Raw genomic sequence first — 27,256 nt, 5'->3', positions numbered from 1 at the left:
TAGAACAAAGAAAGAACTTGTGTGAGAGCTACGGCCGTAGCTTTATCAATAACTGTTTTTCAGCAGAGGAACTGATGAGGAACTGATGTTAGTAACACTAAAGCTTGTAGTCTGCTCCCGAGTGGCGCAGCGGTCTTAGGCACTGCATCTCAGTGCAAGAGGTGTCACTGCAGTCCCTGGTTCAAATCCAGGCTGCATCACATCCGGCTGTGATTGAGAGTCCCATAGGGCGGTGCACAATTGGCCCAGCATCGTCCGGGTTTGGCCGGGGTAGGCTGTCATTGTAAATAAGAATTTGTTCTGACTTGCCTAGTTAAATAAAGGTAAAATAAAAATAGCTCTGTATTGTTTGGAGTGACAATGACCATAGGAGTTGACAAGACAGCGCAAACACATCTGGGTTCAGGCTATGAAGTTTGGATTTTCTTCTGTAAGGCAACATCAACAGAGAGCTGAGTTTCAAAGGTAAAAAGTGACATGAGATAGTCTTGAACCAGGAGCTTCACAGTACCATGGAAACAGCTGTTACTGTTTTGACAGAAGTGACCCTATACAGATTTGAAGCCCCTCTAAGAAGTGGATCTGTGTGTGTTTGTGTGTGCGTGCACACGCGCGTTAACTAAAGGCAGAATCCTGTCTTCAAACATGTACGTGGAACTCACAACTGACCCTTTCTGCACTAACTTTTTTTGACTCATCAAATACGCTGCTGTTACTGTTTATTATCTATCCTGTTGCCTAGTTACGTTATCCCTAACTATATGTACATATCTTCCTCAATTACTTTGTACCCTAGCACATCGACTCAGTACTGGGGAGGCAGGTAGCCTAGTGGTTAGAGTGTTGGGCCAGTAACCGAAAGGTCGCTAGATCGAATCACCGAACTGACAAGGTAAAAATCTGTCGTTCTGCCCCTGAACAAGGCAGTTAACCCACTGTTCCTAGGCCGTCATTGTAAATAAGAATTTGTTCTTAACTGACTTTCCTATATAAATAAAGGATGAATAAATAAAATAAAAGTACTGGTACCCTGTGTATATGGCCAAGTTATCGTTACTCATTGTGTATTTATTCCTTGTGTTATTGTTTATCTCTGCATCGTTTCTCTCTCCTGTTGTTTTACGAAGCATGTGACAAATACATTTGATTTGATTCCTTCCAAATCTCCCTTTGACAAGAATGCCTGATTCACACAAAAGACGGAGCTTAGTGCCACCACTCAGGATCCATCCTTAAGTCTACAGACACACTGTTGTAGAGAAGTGAAACTGGCAGACACACTTTTACCCTAACCACAGAAACACATACATGGTCCTCCCTCGCCATCCCTTTGACAAATCAGACCATGACTCCATCCTCCTGCTTCCTGTTTACAAGCAAAAACTCTAAACAGGAAGCCCAGTACGGAAGTGGTCCGACAAAGCGGACACTAAGCTACAAGACTGCTTCGCTAACACGGCCTGGAATATGTTCAGGGATTCATCCGATAACATTAAGGAGTTTACCACATCACAGACGACGTTGAGACATTCCACAGCTGCACCACTGAGAGCATCTTGACTGCATCAAGACTCTTGGTATGGCAACTGCACTGCCCTCAATCGCAAGGAGCTCCTGAGGATGGTGCGGACGCCCCAGAACATCACTGGGGCCGAGCTCTCTGCCATCCAGGACCTCTATACCAGGCGGTGTCAGAGGAAGATCTGGAAAATGTTCAGACCCAAGCCACAGACAGTTAAGCCACAGACCCAAGCCACAGACTGCTTCTGCATGGAAAGATGTACCGGATCGCCAAGTCTGGGACCAAAAGGCACCTGAACAGCTTATTCCCCCCTAGCCATAAGACTGCTGAACAGTTCATCAGATGGCTAACCGGACTACTGCATTGACCCTTTTTTGCACTGACTCTATGCACACTCACTGGACTCTACCCACAGACTCACACATACTTACACTGACACGCCACACACACACACACACACACACACACACACACACACACACACACACACACACACACACACACACGAATATTATCATACACACACACACACACACACACTTTCACACTCTCCACTTACACTACTCCTACTCTGTTAATTATCTATCCTGATTGCCAGTCACTTTTACCCCTACCTACATGTACATATTACCTTAACTACCTCATACCCCTAAACATTTACACAGTACTGGTACTCCTTGTATATACAATGCATTCGGAAAGTTTTCAGACCCCTTGACTTTTTAAAAATGTTGTTACAATACAGCCTTGTTCTAAAATGGATTAAATAAAACATTTTCCCTCATCAATCTACACACAATACCCCAAAATGTCAAAGCGAAAACACATTTTTATACATTTTAGCAAATTTATTTCAAACAAAAAACAGAAATACTCAGACCTCAGAAGTATTCAGATCTCAGGTGCATCCTGTTTCCATTGATCATCCTTGAGATGTTTCTACAACTTGGAGTTCACCTGTGGTAAATTCAATTGATTGGACATAATTTGGAAAGGCACACACCTGTCTATATAAGGTCCCACAGTTGACAGTGCATGTCAGAGCAAAAACCAAGCCATGAGGTTGAAGGAATTATCTGTAGAGTTCTGGAGGATTGTGTCGAGGCACAGATCTGGAGAAGGATACTAAAAACATCTGCAGCATTGAAGGTCCCCAAGAACACAGTGGCCTCCATCATTCTTAAATAGAAGAAGTTTGGAACCACCAAGACTCTTCCTAGAGCTGGCCACCAGGGAGGTGACCAAGAACCCGATTGTCACTCTGACAGAGCTCCAGAGTTCCTCTGTGGAGATGGGAGAACCTTCCAGAAGGACAACCATCTCTGCAGCACTCCACCAAGCAGGCCTTTATGGTAGAGTGGCCAGACGGAAGCCACTCCGCAGTAAAAGGCATATGACAGACAGCTTGGAATTTGCCAAAAGGCACCTAAAGGACTGTCAAAGAAACAAGATTCTCTGGTCTGATGAAACCAAGATTGAACTCTTTGGCCTGCATGCCAAGCGTCACGTCTGGAGGAAACCTGGCACCATCCCTACGGTGAATCATGGTGGTGGCAACATCATGCTGTGGGGATGTTTTTCAGCGGCAAGGACTGGGAGACTAGTCAGGATCGAGGGAAAGATAAATGGAGCAAAATACAGAGAGATCCTTGATGAAAACCTGCTCCAGAGCGCTCAGGACCTCAGACTGGGGCAAAGGTTCACCTTCCAACAGGACAACGACCCTAAGCACACAGCCAAGACAATGCAGGAGTGGCTTCGGGACAAGTCTCTGAATGTCCTTGAGTGGCCCAGCCAGAGCCTGGACTTGAACACGATCGAACATCTCTGAAGAGACCTGAAAATAGCTGTGCAGCGACACTCCCCATCCAACCTGACAGAGCTTGAGATGATCTGTAGAGAAGAATGTGAGAAACTCCCCAAATACAGGTGTTCCAAGCTTGTAGCGTCATACCCAAGATGACTCAAGGCTGTAATCGCTGCCAAAGGTGTTTCAACAAAGTACTGAGTAAAGGGTCTGAATACTTGTGATTTTTCAGTTTATTATTTGTAATACATTTGCAAAAATGTCTAAAACTCTTTTGCTTTGTCATTATGGGGTATTATATGTAGATTGATGAGAAAAAAAAAACAGATTTAATCCATTTTCATGTAAGGCTGTAATGTAAGAAAAAGTGGTCTGTTATTTATTGTATTACTATTTTCTATTTTTATTTGCACATTTTCATACATTTTTTAACTGTGCATTGTTGGGAAAGGGCTTGTAAGTAAGCATTTCACGGTAAAGTCTACACCTGCTGTATTTGGCGCATTGTGACAAAAAATGTTATTTGATTTGACACAATGAGTGTGTTGTTGTGTGCGTCAGTAAGTACTAGGTCTGGGATGAGGAGAGGGGGGGGGGGGGGGGGGGGGGGGGTTGGATGCAGTAGAGCAGAGCAGAGTGGAACTAGAGAGCGCAGCGCTAACATTTGTGTACACCACAGGAGGCCAGCAAGCACAGCATTCTTTGTTTGTGTTTTTATGAGAAACACATGGGCTTCTGGCACAATCCTCTCCTTCATTCTCTCTCTCTCCGTCCCTCGTTTTCTGTCCTCCTCTCTAACCAGTGGTGGAAAAAGCACCCAATTGTCATACTTGAGTAAAAGTAAAGATACCTTAATAGAAAATGACTCAAGTAAAAATGAAAGTCACCCAGTAAAATACTACTTGAGTAAAAGTCTAAAAGTATTTGATTGTAAATATACTTAAGGATCAAAAGTAAATGTAATTGCTAAAATATACTTATATTTTAAATATACGGATAGCCAGGGGCTATCTCCAACACTCGGACATCATTTACAAATGAAACGTGTGTTTAGTGAGTCCACCAGATCAGAGGCAGTAGGGATGACCAGGGATGTTCTCTTGATAAGTGTGTAAATTAGACCATTTTCCTGTCCTGCTAATAAGCATTCAAAATGTAATGAGTACTTTTGGGTTTCAGGGAAAATGTATGGAATAAAAAGTACATTATTTTCTTTAGGAATGTAGTGAAGTAAAAGTAAACGTTGCCAAAAATATTAATAGTAAAGTAAAGTTCAGATACCCCAAAAACGACTTAAGTAGTACTTTAAAGTATTTTTACTTATGTACCTTACACCACTGTCTCTAACTCTCTCTTCTAAATACCTCTCTCTGTAACTCTTACTTCTCCCCATGTCTATCTTTCTGTCCTTCTCTACTCTTTTCTCTTTCTCTCCATCTCCCCCACTTTCTCTCTCTATTCCCCTCGCTCTCCCTCTCTCCATGCCCCAGCCTATCTTTAACTCTTCGCTCCATGTGGTCAGTAACACACACACTTTGAGGAAAACAGATTGTGTCCTCATCTTGACTGTAAGTGCTCCACTCCACCCCGCCCACGTGAAGGCAACAGGCCTTTTTCTTAATTCCCATAATCTAATTTCCAATCCTATTGCCCACCACTTTCCCTCGCTGCCCTGCGCCCTACGGGCAGCAGACACAATCCTCTTTAGCTAATCTAAGGACCCGCTGGTGCCAGGGACTCCTGCAACACTCCTTTAATCACGTTTCATTTCTCATCTGGCAAACTAGCAAGGATGCCCACACCTCCAGCCTCACCGCTCTGGTCACAATGGAGCCATTCTTATTTCTTATGGACAATCAGAGAAAGGAATTTCAGGGGGGGGGGGGGGGGGGGTTGCCAGAGAGAGTGAGGAGAAACTCCATATAGTCATATAGTGAAGTGCCTATTTTGATAGACAGTGAACCGTCATCTCTGACTTGATTCATTTCAGACACGCATGCTCGCGCACGCACACACACCTCACACAGAGGAGTGACACATTGGGGAAACTCCAGAGAACATTTTCCATTGAGCTGTCACCTCCTATTACCTAACACTATGGTGTAGTGTTGTCAGGCTACCAACAGGGGAGACTGGTACATTCGAACTAAACCATCAATCAAGACCAAAACAACATGTCACACACACCAGACATGACCGCCGCTAACCTTTACATGACACTAACATAACCATTAACTAACACACACACACATTGAAAGACCTGTTGCAAATGCGATGGAAAAGTTCCTCTCCTTTGGGAGTATGACAATGAAAGACCTAAGCGGAAATAGAAAACCATGAAACATAAAAAAGATCAAAACAATTTAAAAAATTGATTTTTAACTTCTGGAGGTACATGTCAAGAAAACAGTAGTTGTGGAATGAAAGAAGACTTAACATACACAAACCACAGTAACCAGAGAAAACAAGCAAAGCAGCACGACACACCCAGTGTAGGTCCTCCTCTCTCCTTGTTTGTGTGCTTTGTTTTTCCCATCTCAGGGCTGAACACACCTTGTTCACAGAAGCAGAAGGTCTGGTTAACTGTTAGCTCTCGGCAGTGTGTGTGTATGTGTGTGTGTGTGTGTGCGCATGCGTACGGGCTTGCGTATAGCTCTCCTCTCCTCCCTCTTTCTCTCCATCTAAAATGTATCTCCTCCAGCGATTCGCCCTCCACTTGTCATCTCCCATAATTCACGCTTTTATGGCTTCTCATGAACATGCACAAAAGTAGGTAGCTAACGACTGACACAGACACACACACAACCCCAGAATAGGCTCAAAGCCATCTGCTGTTGCCATGGTGAGCCCATGTGTTGCCTTGACGATGGCTTATTTTGCACGCTAATGGCCTGTCCTTTTTGCCAGGCAACAAATTGCCACAGTGATGCAACCGCACCTGCCTCTCCCTCGGTTACGCGTTGCCATGGAGGTGTCGCTGTTGCCGCAGCAACGGCAGCTATAATCACCCGGCAAGGGCAAACACTCAGCAGAGAGCCTCGGCCAGACCAGCTGTTCAGTACGGCGAAAGAGTGAGTGAGTGAGTGAGTGAGTGAGTGAGTGAGTGAGTGAGTGAGTGAGTGAGTGAGTGAGTGAGTGAGTGAGTGAGAGAGAGAGGAGGAATGCAGCTCTGTCAAGGCCAACAAGATCTCATAATTTCACTTTGAAATTAGACGTATTATGGATTCATGTCTATTTTTGACGCATTCATTCCACATGGTTACAGGGTTAATTCCACGTGGTTACAGGGTTAAAACAGAAACAACTCAAAGGTTTAAGTTTAGGTAGTATTTCCCGAGTGGTTAAGGTTAGGGCTGTGGTTTGGGGAAGGCTTAAACAAAATAACCATCAAGTATCCTCCCGGTTTGCTAGAGCTTTGTGACCTGCCGTGGTGCAGTGGTCTGAGCAGCACGCTTCGCCTCTGAGCATCATGAGTTCGCGCCAGTGCTGGGCAATCATTTTTGGGGTAGGAGCCGAGTAAGGCACATGTAGACGTTCTGGGGACCTTTTCAAACGTCCGAAATCAAAGTCTATTTCTAGTGATCAGCCTGGTCAGGGCCCGTTTGGAGTAGCAGTACAGAGGGGACTCTTCTTCTTCTCTCCCTTTCAGTCATTGCTGGCATGCTCTAAGCTGCTGTACTAACCCTTCTTGATACACACACACATACGTAAACAAACGCAAACTGTTTTGTGTGCGAGCGTGGACGCATGTGCGCGCATTCGTGTGTTTGTGTGCGTTTGTGTCAGCGTGTGTAACCGTGCTGAGTAAAAAGCAGCTACAAAATGCAGCATTCTGCTCTGAGCCCCAGTGGCCAGAAACACTTTACTACAGCCTCTACCACAGAAATATACCATTTGGACAGAGAGAGAGAGAGAGCGAGAGAGAGAGATTGAGGAGGGAGTGAGCGAGTTCTATTACACGAAAGTGGAGAGGGATGAGCGCCCTTCTCAAATCAAACAGTAATCTGCGCCGCTCGGTCATGTTGTCAAACAAGCTTTCTCTTCCACACATAAACATCCTCTAGTAAGACTCTCTCTCTCACTCCTTCTACAAAGTAAACAATTGCGACAGATATTCAAGCAATTATTGCAGTACATGTATTCCAGTTTAAACTGCTACAGAATGAATTTCCCACTGTGCGTAACAATGGCCGTGTTATTCAAATTCCTCCGTCTTTGGAAGAGTAGAACTTATAACCTTGATAAGGTGGCCTCAAGCGTTGAAGCATTTGGGAGAACATCTCTTCTATTCTCATCTCTTCTTCTTCTCTCTCTCCCCTCGTCTCTCTCCGTATCCCTCCCTGACCACCCATTTGTTCCACATCCTGTTAAGGATGATGGGTTTTACAGTGAAGCCATTACTGTGTCCTGCACACTCGGCTGACTCCGCTACCCTGGGCGCTGGCCCAACACCACTCTGCTCTGTTCTACAGTGGACTGGACACACACATCAGTGGACACACCACTGATCAGAGGAGAGAGACGGCAGGGCGTATAACACTGATCTCTCTCTCTCGCTCTACTGTTTGACATTATCCCTCCTCTCTCTCTCCTGACTGTTTGACATGAACACTCCTCCCTCCTCTCTCTCTCTGGTCTGGCCTGATGTGTCCTGGGGCAGCGTTGCCAACCTGTCCACGACGGGGTGTCATGTGAGGGGAGGGAGAGACCAGGCAGGAGGTTGACACGAGGGAGTGGATCACTAGTTACCATGTCCGTCTGCCTTTTATGCCGTACTTCTGTTATGCCTGGGGTGTTGTGTGTGTGGGTGTGTGCGCATGCGTGTCTTACCTCTGATATGCCTGAGGAGAGGTGGGGGGAGTAGAGAAGACCTGGGCGTGAGGGTGGTAAGGTGTCTTCTTCAACGCCTGAATCAAATTCTGCCTGTACTCAGGGTCTACACACCACAAGGACCCCTTCCCAATGCTCTGTAGAGAGAGATGGGGGGGGGGGAAGAGGAGAGGGAGGAGAGAGAGAAAATTGTTGGAATGAACAGTTGTTTGGCGACGTGAGGTCAATAAATGATGTATTTACTTTCATAGCGCATTATTGTACAGTACATATCCACAAGAGATCACTGAGTCCCACAGACACTTACCGATACGGCACACACCCCTTCCTTCCCCTCGCCTCCCCCTTCTTATCCTCTTTCCGTGACAGCCACCTGTACGTGTGTTTGTCACAGCATTAGCACCAGGTGAAATAACCAGCCTCTCTTTCTTTCCACTTTCGCTCCATCTCTCTTTCCTTTTGTTCTAGGTTTGGTTATTGAGGTGCACGGAGGTCAGATAAGACCGATTCTACCCTATTTCGCTCTAAGCTCTATATACCTCTGGGAGAGGTGCTTCACCTTTGTGTGTGTGTGTGTGTGTGTGTGTGTGTGTGCGCACCTCACCTCCAGCAGGATTTGATTATGAGAAAAAAGTAAAGCGATAAACCTGCCTCTTGTAAAAACCAGGCCAGAAAGAAATAAAGAACCCGGACAAATGTGTGTTTTGTTTTTAATGGTCCCCATATGACAGCATCAGCACTTTGCTACAGGGAGAGGATTTCTAATTTCCAGTAACATATAGTGAAGAATACCCAATGAGAGGGCCAGGTCATCTCAAAGCAACCAGACCGGTTGGGGAAAAAAATTCACAATGTCAAAAGTCTGTCACTTCAACAGATGATATAGTCGCCCAAACCTCTCTCTCCCTCTCTCTCTGTCTGTGTGTGTGTGTGTGTGTGTGTGTGTGTGTGTGTGTGTCAGAATGTGCACTGCTCTGTGTTCTAGTTAGATCAATAGTCATGACCTTGGGCTCAGTGACTTGATATCAGACAGCCGTGTGTGTGCGAGGCCAATTGAAAGAGAGATTGTGAGAGTTTGTGTACTCGGGTGTATGTGAGCTTGTGACTGACTACCTCTGCCCCTATCTACTGAAGCGACTAGTCTGCACAGAGGGACAGGTTATATCAGGTGCTAAATACAGAAATCTACCCTATTGATCTTAAAGACAGTGCTAGGCTACGCGGATAACCGCTAATATTTACTCTTCTCTCTAGGCTCCAGGGCTCCAGGGAGCTAAGCTAAAGCTAAATGATTTGTTCCAGCGCTAGCTAGGTAAACACTGGGATTATGGGATATGATGTCCCTTCCCTGGCCAGAGGTGGCTATTATGCATGTGCGCACAGCCACACATACACACACGCCTGCACGCACACACTTACATTTCTGTTGAAGGTTCTTTCCTAACATCTCATATCAATTATGTCATGACAATCACCTGAACTTGTTATGTGTTGTTATAGATATGCTAATTTATGGACAATATGCAGTATCTGCCTGCAGGGCTATATGCTTAGAATCACAGCAACAGTATGTAAACAGCATAGGAGGTTGGTGGCACCTTAATTGGGGAGGACGAGCTGATGGTAATGGCTGGAGCAGAATATGTGGAATGGTATGAAATACCACGATGCCATTCCATTCGGTCCGTTCCAGCCACTATTATGAGACATCCTCCCCTCAGTAGCCTCTACTGGTAAACAGTTTTTTCACCATGGAGAGTACTTGTTTGTTTGAAGGAAGTTTAGAGTAAAGATCCAATTCCGCCAGAAGCGATGCAGGCGGTAATTTTAGGTTCAGACACACACACACACACACACACACACACACACACACCCTAATTATTCTGTCAGCTTTCCATCAGTGGGGCTTCTTCTTTAAGGCCATGACTCAGATTGTCACAAACTCTATCAGGCCATGAAATGCAATACTTATAAATGCTGCAGTATAGACAGCCTGATGATGCTACCATCCTACTGACAGCTCCTGTAAGTGTGTGTGTGTGTGTGTGACACTTCAGTGGAGGCTGCTGAGGGGACGATGGCTCATAATAATGGCTGGAATGGAGTCAATGGAATGGTTTGATTCCATTTCATTGACTCCATTTCAGCCATCATGCCTTCGGAAAGTATTCAGACCCCTTGACTTTTTACACAGTTTGTTACGTTACAGCCGTTTTCTAAAATAGATTAAATAAAACATTTTCCTCAGCAATCAACACACAATACCCCATAATGAAAAAGTGAAAACAGGACATTTAGATTTTTTTTTGCAAATGTATAAAAAAATAAACAGAAATAACTTATCTACATAAGTAATCAGACTATGAGAAGTAACGAGACTATGAGAATCAGATACTATGAGACTCAAAATTGACCTCAGGTGCATCCTGTTTTCATTGCAAGCCATTTGCACTCTGTATGTAGACTTTCTTTTTTCTATTGTGTTATTGACTGTACGCTTGTTTATTTCATGTGTAACTCTGTGTTGTTTGTTTGTGTCGCACTGCTTTGCTTTATCTTGGCCAGGTCGCAGTTGTAAATGAGAACTTGTTCTCAACCAGCCTACCTGGTTAAATAAAGGGGAAATATATATTTTTTTAAATGGATCATCCTTGAGATGTTTCTACAACTTGATTGTAGTAAGTTCTGTGATACATTTTATTGATTGGACATGATTTGGAAAGGCACACACTTGTCTATATAAGGTCCCACAGTGGACAGTGGACGTCAGATCAAAAACCAAGCCATGAGGCTCGTAGAGCTCTGAGAAAGGCTTGGGTCGAGGCACAGATCTGAGGAAGGGTACCAAAATATTTCTGCAGTATTGAAGGTCCCCAAGAACACAGTGGCCTCCATCATACTTAAATGGAAGAAGTTTGCAACCACCAAGACCCTTCCTAGAGCTGGCCGCCCAGCCAAACTAAGTAATCGGGGGAGAAGGGCCTTGGTAAGGGAGGTGACCAAGAACCCGATTGTCACTCTGACAGAGCTCCAGAGTACTCTGTTGAGATTGGAGAACATTCCAGAAGGACAATCATCTCTGCAGCACTCCACCAGTCTGGCCTTTATGGTAGAGTGGCCAGACAGAAGCCACTCCTCAGTAAAAGGCATATGACAGCCCGCTTGAAGTTTGTCAAAAGGCACCCAAAGACTCAGACCATGAGAAACAAGATTCTCTGGTCTGATGAAACCTAGATTGAACTCTTTGGCCTGAATGCCAAGCGTCACGTCTGGAGGAAACCTGGCACCATCCCTACGGTGAAGCATGCTGGTGGCAGCATCATGCTGTGGGGATGTTTTTCAGCGGAAGGGACTGGGAGACTAGTCAGGATCGAGGCAAAGATGAATGGAGCAAAGTACAGAGATCCTTGATGAAAACCTGCTCTAGAGCACTCAGGACCTCAGACTGGGGCGAAGGTTTACCTTCCAACAGGACAATGACCCTAAGCACACAGCCAAGACAATGCAGGAGTGGCTTACATGTCCTTGAGTGGCCCAGCCAGAGCACGGACTTGAACCCAATCGAACACCTCTGGAGAGACCTGACAATAGCTGTGCAGCGACGCTCCCCATCCAAACTGACAGAGCTTGAGAGGATCTGCAGATAAGAATGTGAGAAACTCCCCAAATACAGGTGTGCCAAGCTTGTAGCGTAGTACCCAAAAAGACCTGAGTCTGTAATCGCTGCCAAAGGTGCTTCAACAAAGTACTGAGTAAAGGGTCTAAATACCTGTTTTTGCTTTGTCATTAAGGGGTATTGTGTGTAGATTGATGAGGGAAAAAAACTATTTAATCAATTTTAGAATAAGTCTGTTACGTAACAAAATAGTCAAGGGGTCTGAATATTTTCCGAATGCACTGTATAATTACTAAAACAACAAACATGAAACAAGACAGTGTAACAGTGGCGAGATAGCTTGAGAACAGGAAACAATACCGGCTGAGAAATGAACATAAGGGAGGGTCATATAAAGGGGAGGTAATGGAGTCCAGGTGTGAATCATGATGATCTGCAGGTGCGTAATGAAGGATGCCAGATGTACGTAATGATGAATCCCAGGACCGGTGGTTAGTATACTAGCGACGTCACGCGCCAGAGGGAAGTACGCCCCCTCTGACATGCGGCAACCAGTGGAGGTCGACCTCGAGGGTCGAGGTGGCGGGTCGGTCCAGGCGGCGAAGGTGGAAATCACGGATCATGTTGGGATCCAGAATGTCCTCCACCGGAACCCAACACTGCTCCTCTGGGCCATACCCCTCCCAGTCCACCAGATACTGGAGCCGACCCCCACAACGCCGGGAGTCCAGTAGGGATCTGACAGCATACGCTGGACTCCCCTCGACACCCAGGGGAGGTGGTGGGGTGTCATAGGCGACAGCATCAGCTAGGGGACCAGGAACCACCGGCCTGAGAAGAGAGACATGAAACCAGGGTGAGATAGGATAGTGACTGGGCAACTGTAACCTATACGTCACCTCGTTGACCCTCCGAAGAACCTTGAATGGCGCCACAAACCGGGGGCTCAGTTTCTTGCAGGGCAGGCGGAGTGGAAGGTTCCTGGTAGAGAACCCGACGCGATCCCCAAGGTGGAACATAGGGGTCTCACTGAGGTGGCGGTCTGCCTGTTCCTTTTTATGATGGACGGTGCGCTGGAGTCTCTCATCAACAGCTGAAGCTTCGGTCTAGCCCGGGGTCCATGGGGCCAGGGCCGGCTGAAAACCCAGAATACACTGGAAGGGGGTCAACTCAGTGGAGGAGTGACGCAGCGAGTTCTGAGCATACTCTGCCCATGGAAGGAATCGTGCTCACTTACCCTGCCGGTCCTGACAGTGACTCCTCAGGAACCTCCCAAGCTCCTGGTTCATCCTCTCCACCTGCCCTTTGGACTGAGGCCGGTACCCAGAAGTGAGGCTGACCGTGACCCTGAGCTTCTCCATGAATGCCCTCCATACTCGTGATGTGAATTGGGGGCCACGGTCGGAGACGATGTCCTCCGCAAGGCCATAATGCCAAAAGACCTGCTGGAAGAGTGCCTCAGCGACTTGGAGAGCAGCGGGGAGACCAGGAAGAGGGATTAAACGACATGACTTGGAGAATCTATCCACAACCATCAGAATGGTGGTGAAACCGTCAGAGGGGAGATCGGTTACAAAGTCAATGGATAGATGAGACCAGGGTCGCTGAGGCACGGGAAGTGGCAGGAGCTTCCCTGCTGGTGCATTCTGGGGGGACTTGGTTTGGGCACATACAGAACAGGAGTTGACATAAGTTACATCCTATGCCAAGGTGGGCCACCAGTAATTCTCAGCGATGGTGTTGATAGCGTGAGAAATACCTGGATGTCCAGCGACGACAGCCCAGGTCAGTAGCTGATCCCTGTGGGAACATAGATGCGCTCAGGAGGACAGTTCAGGGGTGTGGGCTCCCTCTCTGAAGCCTGGCGGATGTCCACATCTACGTCTCAGGCCACTGGAGCTACAACTTGGGAGGATGGGATTATAGAGGCACTCTGGACAGGACCCTCTCCCGAATCGTAGATATGGGACAGGGCATCGGCCTTGATGTTCTTCGAACCTGGGCAGTAGGTCAGCGTGATGTTGAAACTGGCGAAGAATAGCGCCCACCTGGCTTGGCGCGGATTCAGTCTCCTCGCTGTCCGTGTGTACTCCAGCTTCCGATGGTCGGTGAGAAGGACAAAAGGTTCCTTGGCGCCCTCCAGCCAGTGTCTCCACTCCTCTAATGCCAACTTCACCACCAAGTGCTCACGATCGCCGACATCGTAATTCCTCTCTGCGGGGGACAGTTTCTTAGAGAAGAACGCACATGGATACAATTTCAATGGGATACCCTGTCGTTGAGACAAAACTGCCCCCATGCCCACCTCTGACGTGTCCACCTCAACCACAAAGGATAAAATAGGATCTGGGTGTTTGAGCAATGGGGCGGAGGTGAAATGTCCCTTGAGACGAAAGGCCTCGTCGGCTGCTGGGCTCCACACCAACCTACGAGGCCCACCTTTGAGGAGAGAGGGACGGCGACAGAGCTGAAGTTCCTGATGAGCGGCGGTAGAAGTTGGCAAACCCCAAAAACTGTTGTAACCCCTTTAACCTCTATTGGCTAGGTGGGACGCTAGTGTGCCACCCGTGGTGCACTCCATCAACAGCAGATGCATTTCAAGAGCGGCAATTTTGAATCCAAATAAATGTCAAAATTCAAATTTTTCAAAAATACAACTATTTTACACCATTTGAAAGATAAACATCTCCTTAATCTAACCACGTTTTACGATTTCAAAAAGGTTTTACGGCGAAAGCATAAATTTAGAGTATGTTAGGACAGTACATTTACAAGAGTTGTGTGTAATGTTTTGTCAAGTCAAAGACAGGGTCACCAAAACCATAAAACCAGCTAAAATGATGCACTAACCTTTTACAATCTCCATCAGATGACACTCCTAGGACATTATGTTAGACAATGCATGCATTTTTAGTTCTATCAAGTTCATATTTATATCCAAAAACAGCGTTTTACTATGGCATTGATGTTGAGGAAATCGTTTCCCTCCAATAACCGGCAGTCAAGTCAGCGTCACAAATTAAATAATTAAAATTAGAAAACATTGCTAAAATATTATATTGTCATTTAAAGAATTATAGATTTACATCTCTTGAACGCAATCAACTTGCCAGATTTAAAAATAACCTTACTGGGAAATCACACTTTGCAATAATCTGAGCACTGCGCCCAGAAAAATACGCGTTGCGATACAGACTAGACGTCATGTTGGGGAGATCTAAAATCGAAAATACTATGTAAATAATCCATTACCTTTGATTCTCTTCATCAGATGTCACTTCCAGGTATCACAGGTCCATAACGAATGTAGTTTTGTTCAAAAAAGCTTATCATATATGTCCAAAAATCTCCATCTTGTTAGCACATGATCTAAGCCAGCCGGACTTCTCGTCATGAACGAGGGGAAAAAATATATTTCCGTTCGTTCAAACATGTCAAACGTTGTATAGCATAAATCATTAGGGCCTTTTTTAACCAGAACATGAATAATATTCAAGGTGGACGAATGCATACTCTTTTATAACGTATTGGAACGAGGGTACCCAACATGAACTCGCGCGCCAGGTGTCTAATGGGACATCATCGTTCCATGGCTCTTGTTCGGTCAGATCTCCCTCCAGAAGACTCAAAACACTTTGTAAAGGCTGGTGACATCTAGTGGAAGCAATAGGAAGTGCCAAAATATTCCTCAGCCCCTGTGTTTTTCAATGGGATAGGTTTAAAGTCAATACAACACATCAGGTATCCACTTCCTGTCAGAAAATGTCTCAGGGTTTTGCCTGCCAAATGAGTTCTGTTATACTCACAGACACCATTCAAACAGTTTTAGAAACTTTAGAGTGTTTTCTATCCATATATAATAAGTATATGCATATTCTAGTTACTGGGTAGGATTAGTAACCAGATTAAATCGGGTACATTTTTTTTATCCAGACGTGCAAATGCTGCCCCCTAGCCCTAACAGGTTAAGGTAGTTGGGACTGGCCATGACCTAACCGCATCTACTTTCTTGTCGTCCATCCTTACTCCCTGCGGGCTGATTTGGTACCCTAGGAAGGAGACAACATTCTGATAGAATTGGCACTTCTCAGCCTTAACAAACAGGTTGTTAGCCAGGAGGTGTTCCAGGACTGCTCGAACGTGAATGATGTGATCCTCCAAGGTCGCCGAGTAGACCAGGATGTCATCATTATACATGACCACCTGGCGTCCGAGTATGTCCCTGAACACCTCATTCACGAATAACTGGAACACTGACGGAGCATTGGCTAAGTCAAATGGCATCACCAAGTACTCATAGTGGCCAGACATCGTGCTGAATGCCATCTTCCACTCATGCCCCTCCTGGATGCGGATGAGATTGTAAGCACTCCGCAGATCCAGTTTGGTGAAGAACCGGGCCCCGCGAAGCTGTTCGATGGCTGCCGGCACCAGAGGGAGAGGGTACCGATACCTTGTGGTAAGTTCATTGAACCCTCTGTAGTCAGTGCATGGGCATAACCCTCCGTCCTTCTTGGGAGGGACATATAAAGGGGAGGTAATGGAGTCCAGGTGTGAATCATGATGATCTGCAGGTGCGTAATGAAGGAGGCCAGGTGTGCGTAATGATGAATCCCAGGACAGGAGGTTAGTATTCCGGCGACGTCGCGTGCCGGAGGGGAGGAGCAGCCGTAGATGTGACAATTAGGCTATTTCAGCCACACCCATTGCTGACAGGTGTAGACAATCGAGCACACAGCCATGCAATCTCTATAGACAAACATTGGCAGTAGAATGGCCTTACTGAAGAGCTCAGTGACTTTCAACATGGCACCATCCTAGGATGCCACCTTTCCAACAAGTCAGTTTGTCAAATTTCTGCCCTTCTAGAGCTGCCATGGTCAACTGTAAGTGCTGTTATTGTGAAGTGGAAACGTCTAGGTGCAACGACTCAGCTGAGAAGTGGTAGGCCACACAAGCTCTCATAACGGGACTGCCGAGTGCTGAAGCGCATAGCACTTAAAAATCATCTATGCTCGGTTGCAACACTCACTACCAAGTTCCAAACTGCCTCTGGAAGCAACATCAGCACAATAACATTTCATCAGGGGCTTCATGAAGTGGGTTTTCATGGCCGAGCAGTCACACGCAAGCCTAAGATCACCATGCGCAATGCCAAGCGTCGGCTGGAGTGGTGTAAAGCTTGCCGCCATTGGACTCTGGAGCAGTGGAAATGCGTTCTCTGGATTGATGCATCACACTTCACCATCTGGCAGTCCGACGGACGAATCTGGGTTTTGCGGATGCCAGGAGAACGATACCTGCCCGAATGCATAGTGCCAACTATAAAGTTTGGTGGAGGAGGAATAATGGTCTGGGGCTGTTTTTCCATGTTTCGGGCTCAACGCCTTAGTTCCAGTGAAGGGAAATCTTAACGCTACAGCATACAATGACATTCTAGACGATTATGTGTCTCCAACTTTGTGACAACAGTTTGGGGCAGGCCCTTCCCTGTTTCAGCATGACAATGCCCACGTGCACAAAGTGAGGTCCATAGAGAAATGATTTGTTACGATCGGGGGTGTAAAAACTTGACTGGCCTGCACAGAGCCCTGACCTTTGGGATGAATTGGAACGCCAACTGCGAGCCAGGCCTAATCGCCCAACATCAGTGCCTGACCTCACTAATGCTTTTGTGGCTGAATGGAAACAAGTCCCCGCAGCAATGTTTCAACATCTAGTGGAAAGCCTTCCCAGAAGAGTGGAGTCTGTTATAGCAGTAAAGGGGGGACCAACTCCATATTAATGCCCATGATTTTGGAATGAGATGTTTGATGAGTAGATGTCCACATACTTTTGGTAAGTAATTGTACATCAGACCATAAACCATACAAACAAAGCCAAACAAAACATTTCTCATTTCAAACCAACATATTTTCTACCCTACTGTAATTATCAACCAGCCCAGGTTTGTGTCTGAATGTGAAATAAGTTATTGTGCTACCTTTAAACAAAGATAATCAACTCTAATTACCAGCCAGTAATTAATCGCAGGAAAGGAGGGGCATTGAGAGAAAGCTAGTGTGACGGCAGGTTTTAATGCCTATTTCACACAGGGTCATTAACTTAGTGACAGCTTTAGGTGGAAATATGTTTATTGTCTGATGCTTAAATGAAAAGCTACCACAATTTAATATCAATCAGGTCTACCAGAAAGTTATGCACAAGACATAAAGACACAAACGTGTGTGTGTGTATGCGTGCATGTGTGTGTTTCCTCTTGAGTTGTGGGATTATTTCTATCCGTCTCTCAGAGAAAGAAGGGGCTGTGCCAGCTGGAATTCCAAACGTTCAGTAATCAGGAAAGAATCGATGGGCTTTAGAGCACTTTCCCTCGCATTTCTTTCCCTCGCACAACTCTCTGCTCTGAGACAGTACACTCAATACAACCCCCTTCAGAGGGAAAAAACAGATGGAGAGACAGAGAGAGGAGAGAAAAAGAAAAAGGTAGAGAGACAGTTGAGGGAGGAGGCGGAGAAAGGGAGAGAAGGAGAGAAGGGAGAGAGAGATGAAGAGGGAGAGCAAATGAGAGAGAGGTGTGAGGGAGAGTGGAGAAAGAAGAAGTGGGGCTTGGTTGCATTACAGCGGTCGTCCCCTTCTGAGAGAGAAAGAAAGGAGGGAGACTGAGAGACAGAGAAATGAATGGAGGATGTAGGGAGGAGGCGGTTGGATTACAGTGGTATCCTAGGCAACAGGCGTGCTGCGCGGAGTGTGTGGCGTTTGTGTGTGTGTGTGCGCGTGTGAAAGCGGGTGTTTGATGGTCCTGGCAGAAGGCTCTTTCGCCCTCTCTCCCTCTCTTTCCCTCCCTCTCTCCCTCTGATGATTCATCCCTCCATCTCACAGCCCATCCAGTTAATCCTATCAGCCCCCCGCGCTAAATAACACAGCCCTCTATTATCATCCTCCTCCTCCTCCTCTCCTCCTCCTCCTCCCTCCTACCCCTGAATTCCTCCTTTTCTCACGCAAAGAAAAACACAGCTCACTATCATTTTCCTCCTCTCTTACTCTATTCCTTTCACCCTCCTCTCTTACTCCTGCTTCTCTATCCCTCTCTCCTCTCCTCCTCCCTCCTCTATTCCATTTATTCTGTTCTCACACTTAACCTCTCTAGGGCAGGTGGCACCAAATCGTCCCACCTACGTAACAGCCAGTGGAATCCTGTGGCGCGTTTTTCAAATACCTTAGAAATGCTATTACTTCAATTTCTCAAACATATGACTATTTTACACCATTTTAAAGACAAGACTCTCGTTAATCTAACCACACTGTCCAATTTCAAAAAGGCTTTACAACGAAAGCAAAACATTAGATTATGTCAGCAGAGTACCCAGCCAGAAATAATCAGACACCCATTTTTCAAGCTAGCATATAATGTCACATAAACCCAAACCACAGCTAAATGCAGCACTAACCTTTGATGATCTTCATCAGATGACAACCCTAGGACATTATGTTATACAATACATGCATGTTTTGTTCAATCAAGTTCATATTTATATCAAAAACCAGCTTTTTACATTAGCATGTGACTAGCATGTGACTAGCATTCCCACCGAACACTGCCGGTGAATTTACTAAATTACTCACGATAATTGTTCACAAAAAGCATAATAATTATTTTAAGAATTATAGATACAGAACTCCTCTATGCACTCGATATGTCCGATTTTAAAATAGCTTTTCGGTGAAAGCACATTTTGCAATATTCTCAGTAGATAGCCCGGCATCACAGGGCTAGCTATTTAGACACCCAGCAAGTTTAGCACTCACCAAAGTCAGATTTACTATAAGAAAAATGTTATTACCTTTGCTGTCTTCGTCAGAATGCACTCCCAGGACTTCTACTTCAATAACAAATGTTGGTTTGGTTCAAAATAATCCATAGTTGTATCCAAACAGCGGCGTTTTGTTCGTGCGTTCAAGACACTATCCGAAAGGGTAAATAAGGGTGACGAGCATGGCGCAATTCGTGACAAAAAAAAATCTAAATATTCCATTACCGTACTTCGAGGGCATTTCAACCGCTGTTTAAAATCAATTTTTATGCCATTTTTCTCATAAAAAAGCGATAATATTCCGACCGGGAATCTGCGTTTAGGTAAACAGACGAAAGAAAATAAAGCATGGGGTCGACTCGGGCACGCGCCTAAGCCCATAGTACTCTGATCGGCCACTTGCCAAAAGCGATAATGTGTTTCAACCAGAGGCTGCCTCGATATCGTTCAGGATTTTCCCGGGCTCTGAGAGCCTATGGGAGCCGTAGGAAGTGTCACGTTAGAGCAAAGATCCTCAGTCTTCAATAAAAAGAGCCAAGATGAAACACAACTTGTCAGACAGGCCACTTCCTGCATGGAATCTTCTCAGGTTTTGGCCTGCCATTTGAGTTCTGTTATACTCACAGACACCATTCAAACAGTTTTAGAAACTTTAGGGTGTTTTCTATCCAAAGCCAATAACTATATGCATATTCTAGTTACTGGGCAGTTTTGGTAACCAGATTAAATCGGGTACGTTTTTTATCCGGCCGTGTCAATACTGCCCCCTACCCTAGAGAGTTAAAAACACTCTTACATACAGGTCTAGGTTGGAACTGTTGCTGTTAAAATACAATAAATAACTTCATTCTGAACTGGAATGAACAGATTGATCACATCACAGAGATGTATAACAGAACACACACACACACACACAGGCTTTTTGATCGTGCAACCCTAAGTAACAGTACAGATAAAAAGGGCAATGAAATGTACCAATATTTCCGTATAGCTGCATATTTTCCTAAGCTTGGGTCCCAGAAAAACACAGAATTTCTCATTTGGGTCTCAGGCTGAAAAAGGTTAAGAACCCCTGGGTTAGAGCGTTGGGCCAGTAACCGAAAGGTTGCTAGATCGAATCCCCGAGCTGACAAGGTAAAAATCTGTCGTTCTGCCCCTGAACAAGGCAGTTAACCCACTGTTCCTAGGCCGTCATTGTAAATAAGAATTTGTTCTTAACTGACTTGCCTAGCTAGATAAAGGTGAAATACATTTATGGAGCACTGACGACTTCCTATATTTAAATTCCTTAATTACAACCTTTATCTCCTCCATTTCACAGTGGAACAAAAGTGTGTGAGAGAGAGAGTCAATGGGAAAAAAAGCAGAGACAGCTCAACTAACTTCACAGCCCATCCAAAATAATCTGCACAAATAGCTCACCCCAAACAGCATCTCTCCAAGCCTCTATCAAATTGTATACGGTTAGTGCGTCTTACAGCGTTAGTTGCGCAGTTGACTTTCCAAAAGTATCATTAACTTAAAGAAGCAGTCCGGGATCTTAAGCACTTACAAATTCGTAACATATTGTACGATTTATCTTTTTGCAGGACGTAACATACTGTATAATACGAAATGGATGACATAGTACACAATTTTCAAGGACCCGCTTTGGCTCGTGACCCTACTTTTATTTATTTATTTTATTTTTTATTTCACGTTTACTGGTGCATCACTTTAATTAATGTCTAGTGTCCTTCTACAATGTTATTATAAAGTCACTGAGTCCCATGCTTCCCCAAACTAAAAAACACAGCCTAACACTTTTCCATGTGAACTAGCAACTAACAGGGTACTTTGAACTGTACAAGTGAAGGTCAAACTAAACAAACCTAAAGCAAACGACAGACTAAAGAACTCTGAAACACCAACCCTATCCTGAATCCAGTCTGACTTCCACCCTCTATTAGAACCAGTGGAGGGCCAGGAGAGAGAGAGAGAGCGAGCGAGCGAGAGGGCAATCGGAAGACAGGGAGAAAGATTGACAGAGAAAGAGAGAGATGGGAAAATGAGGAGAGGGAAAGATATGGAGAGAGATTGAGGATTATTAGCTGCATTTAATTAGCTATATCATCCTAATTAGTGAAGATCACCTTTCAAAGAGTGGTAGTGGTAGAGGATAGATCACAGAGGACCTACACACACATACAAACACATACACACGGTTTATTTCTAGGAATACATTCTCCATTTTGTCACATTGGCACAGCCACTAAAATCTCTGCTGTATTAAGGTACTGTGGGATCAATTCCCTTGTCTTTGCATTAAGGAAATCCACTCAAAAGTGAAGAAAGCATGAAGCATTAAGATTCACTCCAGTATGACAACACTTCAGTTTTTCCCCTTTGAGCACGCGCTGCCAGGATTAACAGTGAACATTTCACTGAGATCACCCCTCTCGTTAGCATTAATTCAACTGTTAGAACGTCACTCTAGTTCTCCCATCCTCTCTCCCTCTGTTTCAGTCTGTCCAGACTAGTGCTCACTCAGTGTTACCATGCTAGAAAAGGCTTCATACCATGGGCTCCCCTAGCATAGGAGTGTACGCACACACACACACACACACACACACACACACACACACACACACACACACACACACACACACACACACACACACACACACACACACACACACACACACACACACACACACACCCCCCCCCCCCGGAGCATGGTGATCTCATCCCCTGTCATTGTCTGCTATGACATTCCACCACAGTTATCTTTACTTGTCACAACAACATTCTCCTCCTCCTCTCCTCCTGAGAGAGAGAGAGAGAGTAAAAGGCTGGTCGGATGGTGTTTGCCGGGGGTATCCCTCTCCCCTTCTCTCTCTCTCTCCTGGACGGGATGGGGCTTGGTTCTAACTTTCTAGGTCCGTTAAAATGCAGTAAAGTTAGTGCTTTTAATGATGTAACTATTGGGCCAATAAAGGTATTTAAATAAAAAACATCCCTCTCCCTCTTTCTCTACACCCTCTCTCACTCTACCCCCCCTCTCTCTATAAAAGGAGGTCTATAAACCAGCAGACTGAAGGACTTTCCTAGTCTAACATGAGTTCCCTTGGCCTATGAGTCACAACACAGAGAACAGAGGGGGATCTCTTAACTACAGCTATTTTACAGTCTCACCCTTCAAATTGACCTATTAAAAACATCCCAATTGAATTAGTCCCTATCTGTGTGTATGTGTGTGATGAGCAGACTGACTGATTGCAGGGTATTTTTGGCAATGAAAACCCACATCACATTACCCCTCCTTCCACCAACAATATCTACAAAACAATGGAAGAGTGTTCTGCCCCTTTAGTGTTTGAAGATCTGAAATATTCCTGTAACAGATCTATGTCCATTGGAGAGCGAGAGGGAGCGAGAACGACAGAGGTTGGGTGCGTAGCAGAGGATGTGCGTGCTAACACCAGCGAACCCTGGCAGGCTAACATCTGTCTACACAGAGGATAACATCTGGCCAGGGCACACATCATCAAGCGGGGGGGCGGGGGGAGCCAAGTGGGCAGAGGTGGTAGCGAGAGACCATGAACTGGGGACTGAGAATAGGGGGTTGGGGGTAGGGGACAAGAGACAGGATCAGTCCCCAGACCATGAACTGGGGACTGAGAATAGGGGGCTGGGGGTAGGGGACAGGAGACAGGGGGTATAGGGACTGGGCACACATCAGCAGGCACATAGCCCAAGAGTACACAGATGGGCAGAGTGTGAGGCTGGAGGACAGGGGACTGGAGGCAGAGGGACAGGTAGCTCAGGGGAATCAGTGAGAGAGCAGGGCAGGCCAAGGATAGTGGCAGAGGATCCCTGGTGGGGTGATGACTATGGGCAGAGCGACCACAGGATCGGTCCTGACCTGCTGCTGCATTATTAAGCAGTTTACAGCCGCAGTACATGTCTGTTAGTAGCATCAGCATAACCTCAATGACTTCTACTGGTAATACACCCACTATGCGAGAGGGAGCGAGAGAAATCACCTACAGAGAGATTAACCTAGAGAAGCGTCCCCTAAGCAAGCTGGTCCCGGGGCTCTGTTCACAAACACAATTAGACCCCGAAGAGCCCCAGGACAGCAACACAATTAGACCCAACCAAATCATGAGAAAACAAAAAGATAATGACTTGACACATTGGAAAGAATTAACAAAAAAACTGAGCAAACTAGAATGATATTTGGCCCTAAACAGAGAGTACACAGTGGCAGAATGCCTGACCACTGTGACTGACCCAAACTTAAGGAAAGATTTGACTAATGTACAAACTCAGTAAGCGTAGCCTTGCTATTGAGAGAGGCCGCCGTAGGCAGACATGGCTCTCAAGAGAACACAGGCTATGTGCACACTGCCCGCAAAATGAGGTAGAAACTGAGCTGCACCTCCTAACCTCCTGCCAAATGTATGACCATGTTAGAGACACATATTTCCCTCAAATTACACAGACTCACAAAGAATTCGAAAACAAATCAAATTTTGGTAACCTTCCATATCTATTAGGTGAAATCCCTCAGTGTGCCATCACTACTGCAAGATGTGTGACCTGTTGCCACAAGAAAAGGGCAACCAGGGAATATTTATGTTGATTTATTTTCCCTTTGTGCTTTAGCTATTTGTACATCGTTACAACACTGTACATAGCCATAATATGACATTTGAAATGTCTCTATTCCTTTGAAACTTTTGTGAGTGTAATGTTTACTGTTAATTTTTGATTATTTATTTCACTTTTATCTATTATTTATTTAACTTGCTTTGGCAATGTAAACATGTTTCCCATGCCAATAAAGCCCTTTCAATGTAATTAATTGAGATAGAGAGAGAGATTGCAGATGCTCTTGCCCCGGTGTCTCATCCCTCTGTGTCGACCATGTTCCCTGTGTAAATAATTAAACCGCTGAACCAAACAGCTAACAGGACGCAAACACACACACAGCTGAACCTCACAGACTGACAGAGCTAAAAGGCCACACCTTTTTACAACAGTAATAAGCCTGCCCCATTAGCAAGCATTACACACATTCATCTCAATGACACACACACACACACACACACACACACACACACACTCACAAAAACACACAGAGAGAGATTTACATGCACTCACTCAGCAATAAACAGATTGTCAAGGTAACCTCTAAATACTGGTCAATATAGACCAACTCTTCTATTTGTAAATTACAGGTTCTATTTCAATGCAGATGAAATGTTGGTTTTGGTTTTGATAATCTTATCTGGTTGATCTTTACGGCCTGGCACTCAGCACATTCCATCTGCATGTTGCCATGGTCACCACAGAAACACAAGAAAAAACAGTGGCATTAATCAAGGTTTAAATCAATATTTACCACGAGAGAGAGAGAGAGAGAGAGAGAGAGAGAGAGAGAGAGAGAGAGAGAGAGAGAGAGAGAGAGAGAGAGAGAGCGAGAGAGAGAGCACTAAAGTGGCATTTGCACTTAGATATAGGACTGTGTGTGTCGGGCAGAAGGTATCGGCGCATGAGGTCTGATACCAACAGGCTCAGAGACAGTTTCTATCTACAAGCCATCAGACAGCTGAACACTTTTTTTATTCATTTTTTTACCTTTATTTAACTAGGCAAGTCAGTTAAGAACAAATTCTTATTTTCAATGACGGCATAGGAACAGTGGGTTAACTGCCTGGTTCAGGGATACCAGATTGACGCTCTAACCACTAGGCTACCTGCCGCCCCAGAACTGGACTGACCACCTGCACCTTAGCCCATATGCACTCACTCACGCACAAGCACACCCACACACTGATCCACACACACACACACATATACATTCATGCTACACACATCAAAAATGCTGCTTGCTAAATACTGCACAATTTAAACACTTGCCCCTTCCCCAATACACATGTAAATAGTTGTGCCTTCCTGTATTATATTTATGCTAAAATGTTTATTCTATTCTATTGAGCCATTTACTTTATGTTCATATTCTTATCTTTTATTATTTCTTATTGTTGTCGCATTGTCAAGAAGGAACCTGCAAGTAAGCATTTCGACGGTGTATACCATGTGTATCCCGTACATATGACTAATAAAACATGAAACTGTGTGTGTGTGTGTGTGGTGTGTGTGTGTGTGTGTGTGTGGGGTGTGTGTGTGTGTGTGTAACTATCCGTGTGGGTACCAGAACTCTCCATAAGGATAGTAAAACAATGAAAATTTGGACAAGTGGGGACATTTAGCTGGACCCACGAGCTGGTCCCCATTTTAGGCTTAGGTTTACGGTTAGAGTTAGAATTAAGGTTAGGGGTTACGGTTAGGTTTAGGGTTAGGGTTAAGAGTTAGGTATAGTTTTAGGGTTAAAGGTTTGGGGTTAAGGTTAGGCTTATGGTTAAGTTCGGGTTAGATTTAGGGTTAGGGAAAATGAGATTTTGGATGGAAATAAATTATTTGGTTCCCACAAGGATAGCAATACAAAACTCTGTGTGTGTGTGTGTGTGTGTGTGTGTGTGTGTGTGTGTGTGTGTGTGTGTGTGTGTGTGTGTGTGTGTGTGTGTGTGTGTGTGTGTGTGTGTGTGTGTACACGGTCATGAGGTGTCAAACTGAAACATTGTGTTCATAAACAGCGTCATGGAAACCAAGGACACTTTGACTGCCACATACACACAAATGCGCATGCGCACACAAACACACGCACACAGCAGGCATCTGCAGGAATCCTGCTGATACACACACAGTTTGAACCATCACATCACCCCATACAAGGACATCCCTTACAGTAGGCAACATAAAGACCTCTACATAACACATCCTCTACATACCACAATCACACTACCACTTTAACCAGTGACAAAACCTCACATCTTCATCCAATCCACACTTCCTCTCCTGTCCTTTCCTGTCCTCTTCTCTATAACGTAGGTAATAGATTCATGCATTTTCACTGAATGTCTAATGACAACAGACACAATCATCCCACTCATTCATTAAACAGTATAACACACACACAAACATGGAAAACGTTTACAAGCGCCATTCATTAAACAGAAAAAGTCCAAGATGGCGAAGCAGTCAGACGTCTTTGTCCTGTCGTGTCCCTTGTATACATCTTTTTACATATTTTTCTTCGCATATCTTTTTGAAATATTTTCCTAAACCTCAACTTCTAAATACTCTCCTGCAACCAGCCTCACCCAATGTGGCGTGGATCTGTTTTTTTTTTCTAAAGTATTTCTATTTACTTCGGATCTGGAATCCCTCAACTGAAGCTAGCCAGCTAACTACCTACCAGCTATCAGTCAGCAAACCATTGCTAGCGGTCATCAGCTAACCTCTCGCCAGTTCGAACAACGTGACTCAAATCAGAACATATATATATTTTTTTCCATATCCCCAGATTCCCACCGCAAACTCTGAACATTTTCATCTGGATCTTCACAACTAACTAACCGCAATCCCGGGTGACTACTCCTGGCTAGCGTTTCCATCCCGGAGCAAGCACCAATTAGCCTGAAGCTAGCCCGGCCAGGGCTCCTGTGCTACCACGGAAGCCCACTCCTGGGCAACAATATCCGGACCCGTTCTACTGCCGGTACGGGGGACGGAACCCCGCCGATCCTCTACGATTGGAATACCGACATAATCTGCCT

General features: G+C 45.2%; 1 protein-coding gene across 3 annotated transcripts in view; it reads right to left on the bottom strand.

The window, feature by feature from the left end:
* The window catches only part of foxn3 (forkhead box N3), a 123,431-nt gene that overhangs the window by 50,299 nt on the left and 45,876 nt on the right, over positions 1-27,256 (bottom strand). For all 3 annotated transcript variants that reach the window (XM_014196326.3, XM_014196371.3, XM_014196335.3), the window contains exon 3: positions 8,160-8,296. In XM_014196326.3, the coding sequence (XP_014051801.2) occupies positions 8,160-8,296 (137 nt within the window). The remainder of the gene's footprint in view (positions 1-8,159; positions 8,297-27,256) is intronic.

This window comes from Salmo salar, chromosome 01 (assembly GCF_965601325.2).
Source record: "Salmo salar chromosome 01, fSalSal1, whole genome shotgun sequence".
Taxonomy (NCBI): domain Eukaryota; kingdom Metazoa; phylum Chordata; class Actinopteri; order Salmoniformes; family Salmonidae; genus Salmo; species Salmo salar.
The sequence above is the reverse complement of the archived record's forward strand: the minus strand, read 5'-3'. Positions and strand labels throughout refer to the sequence as shown.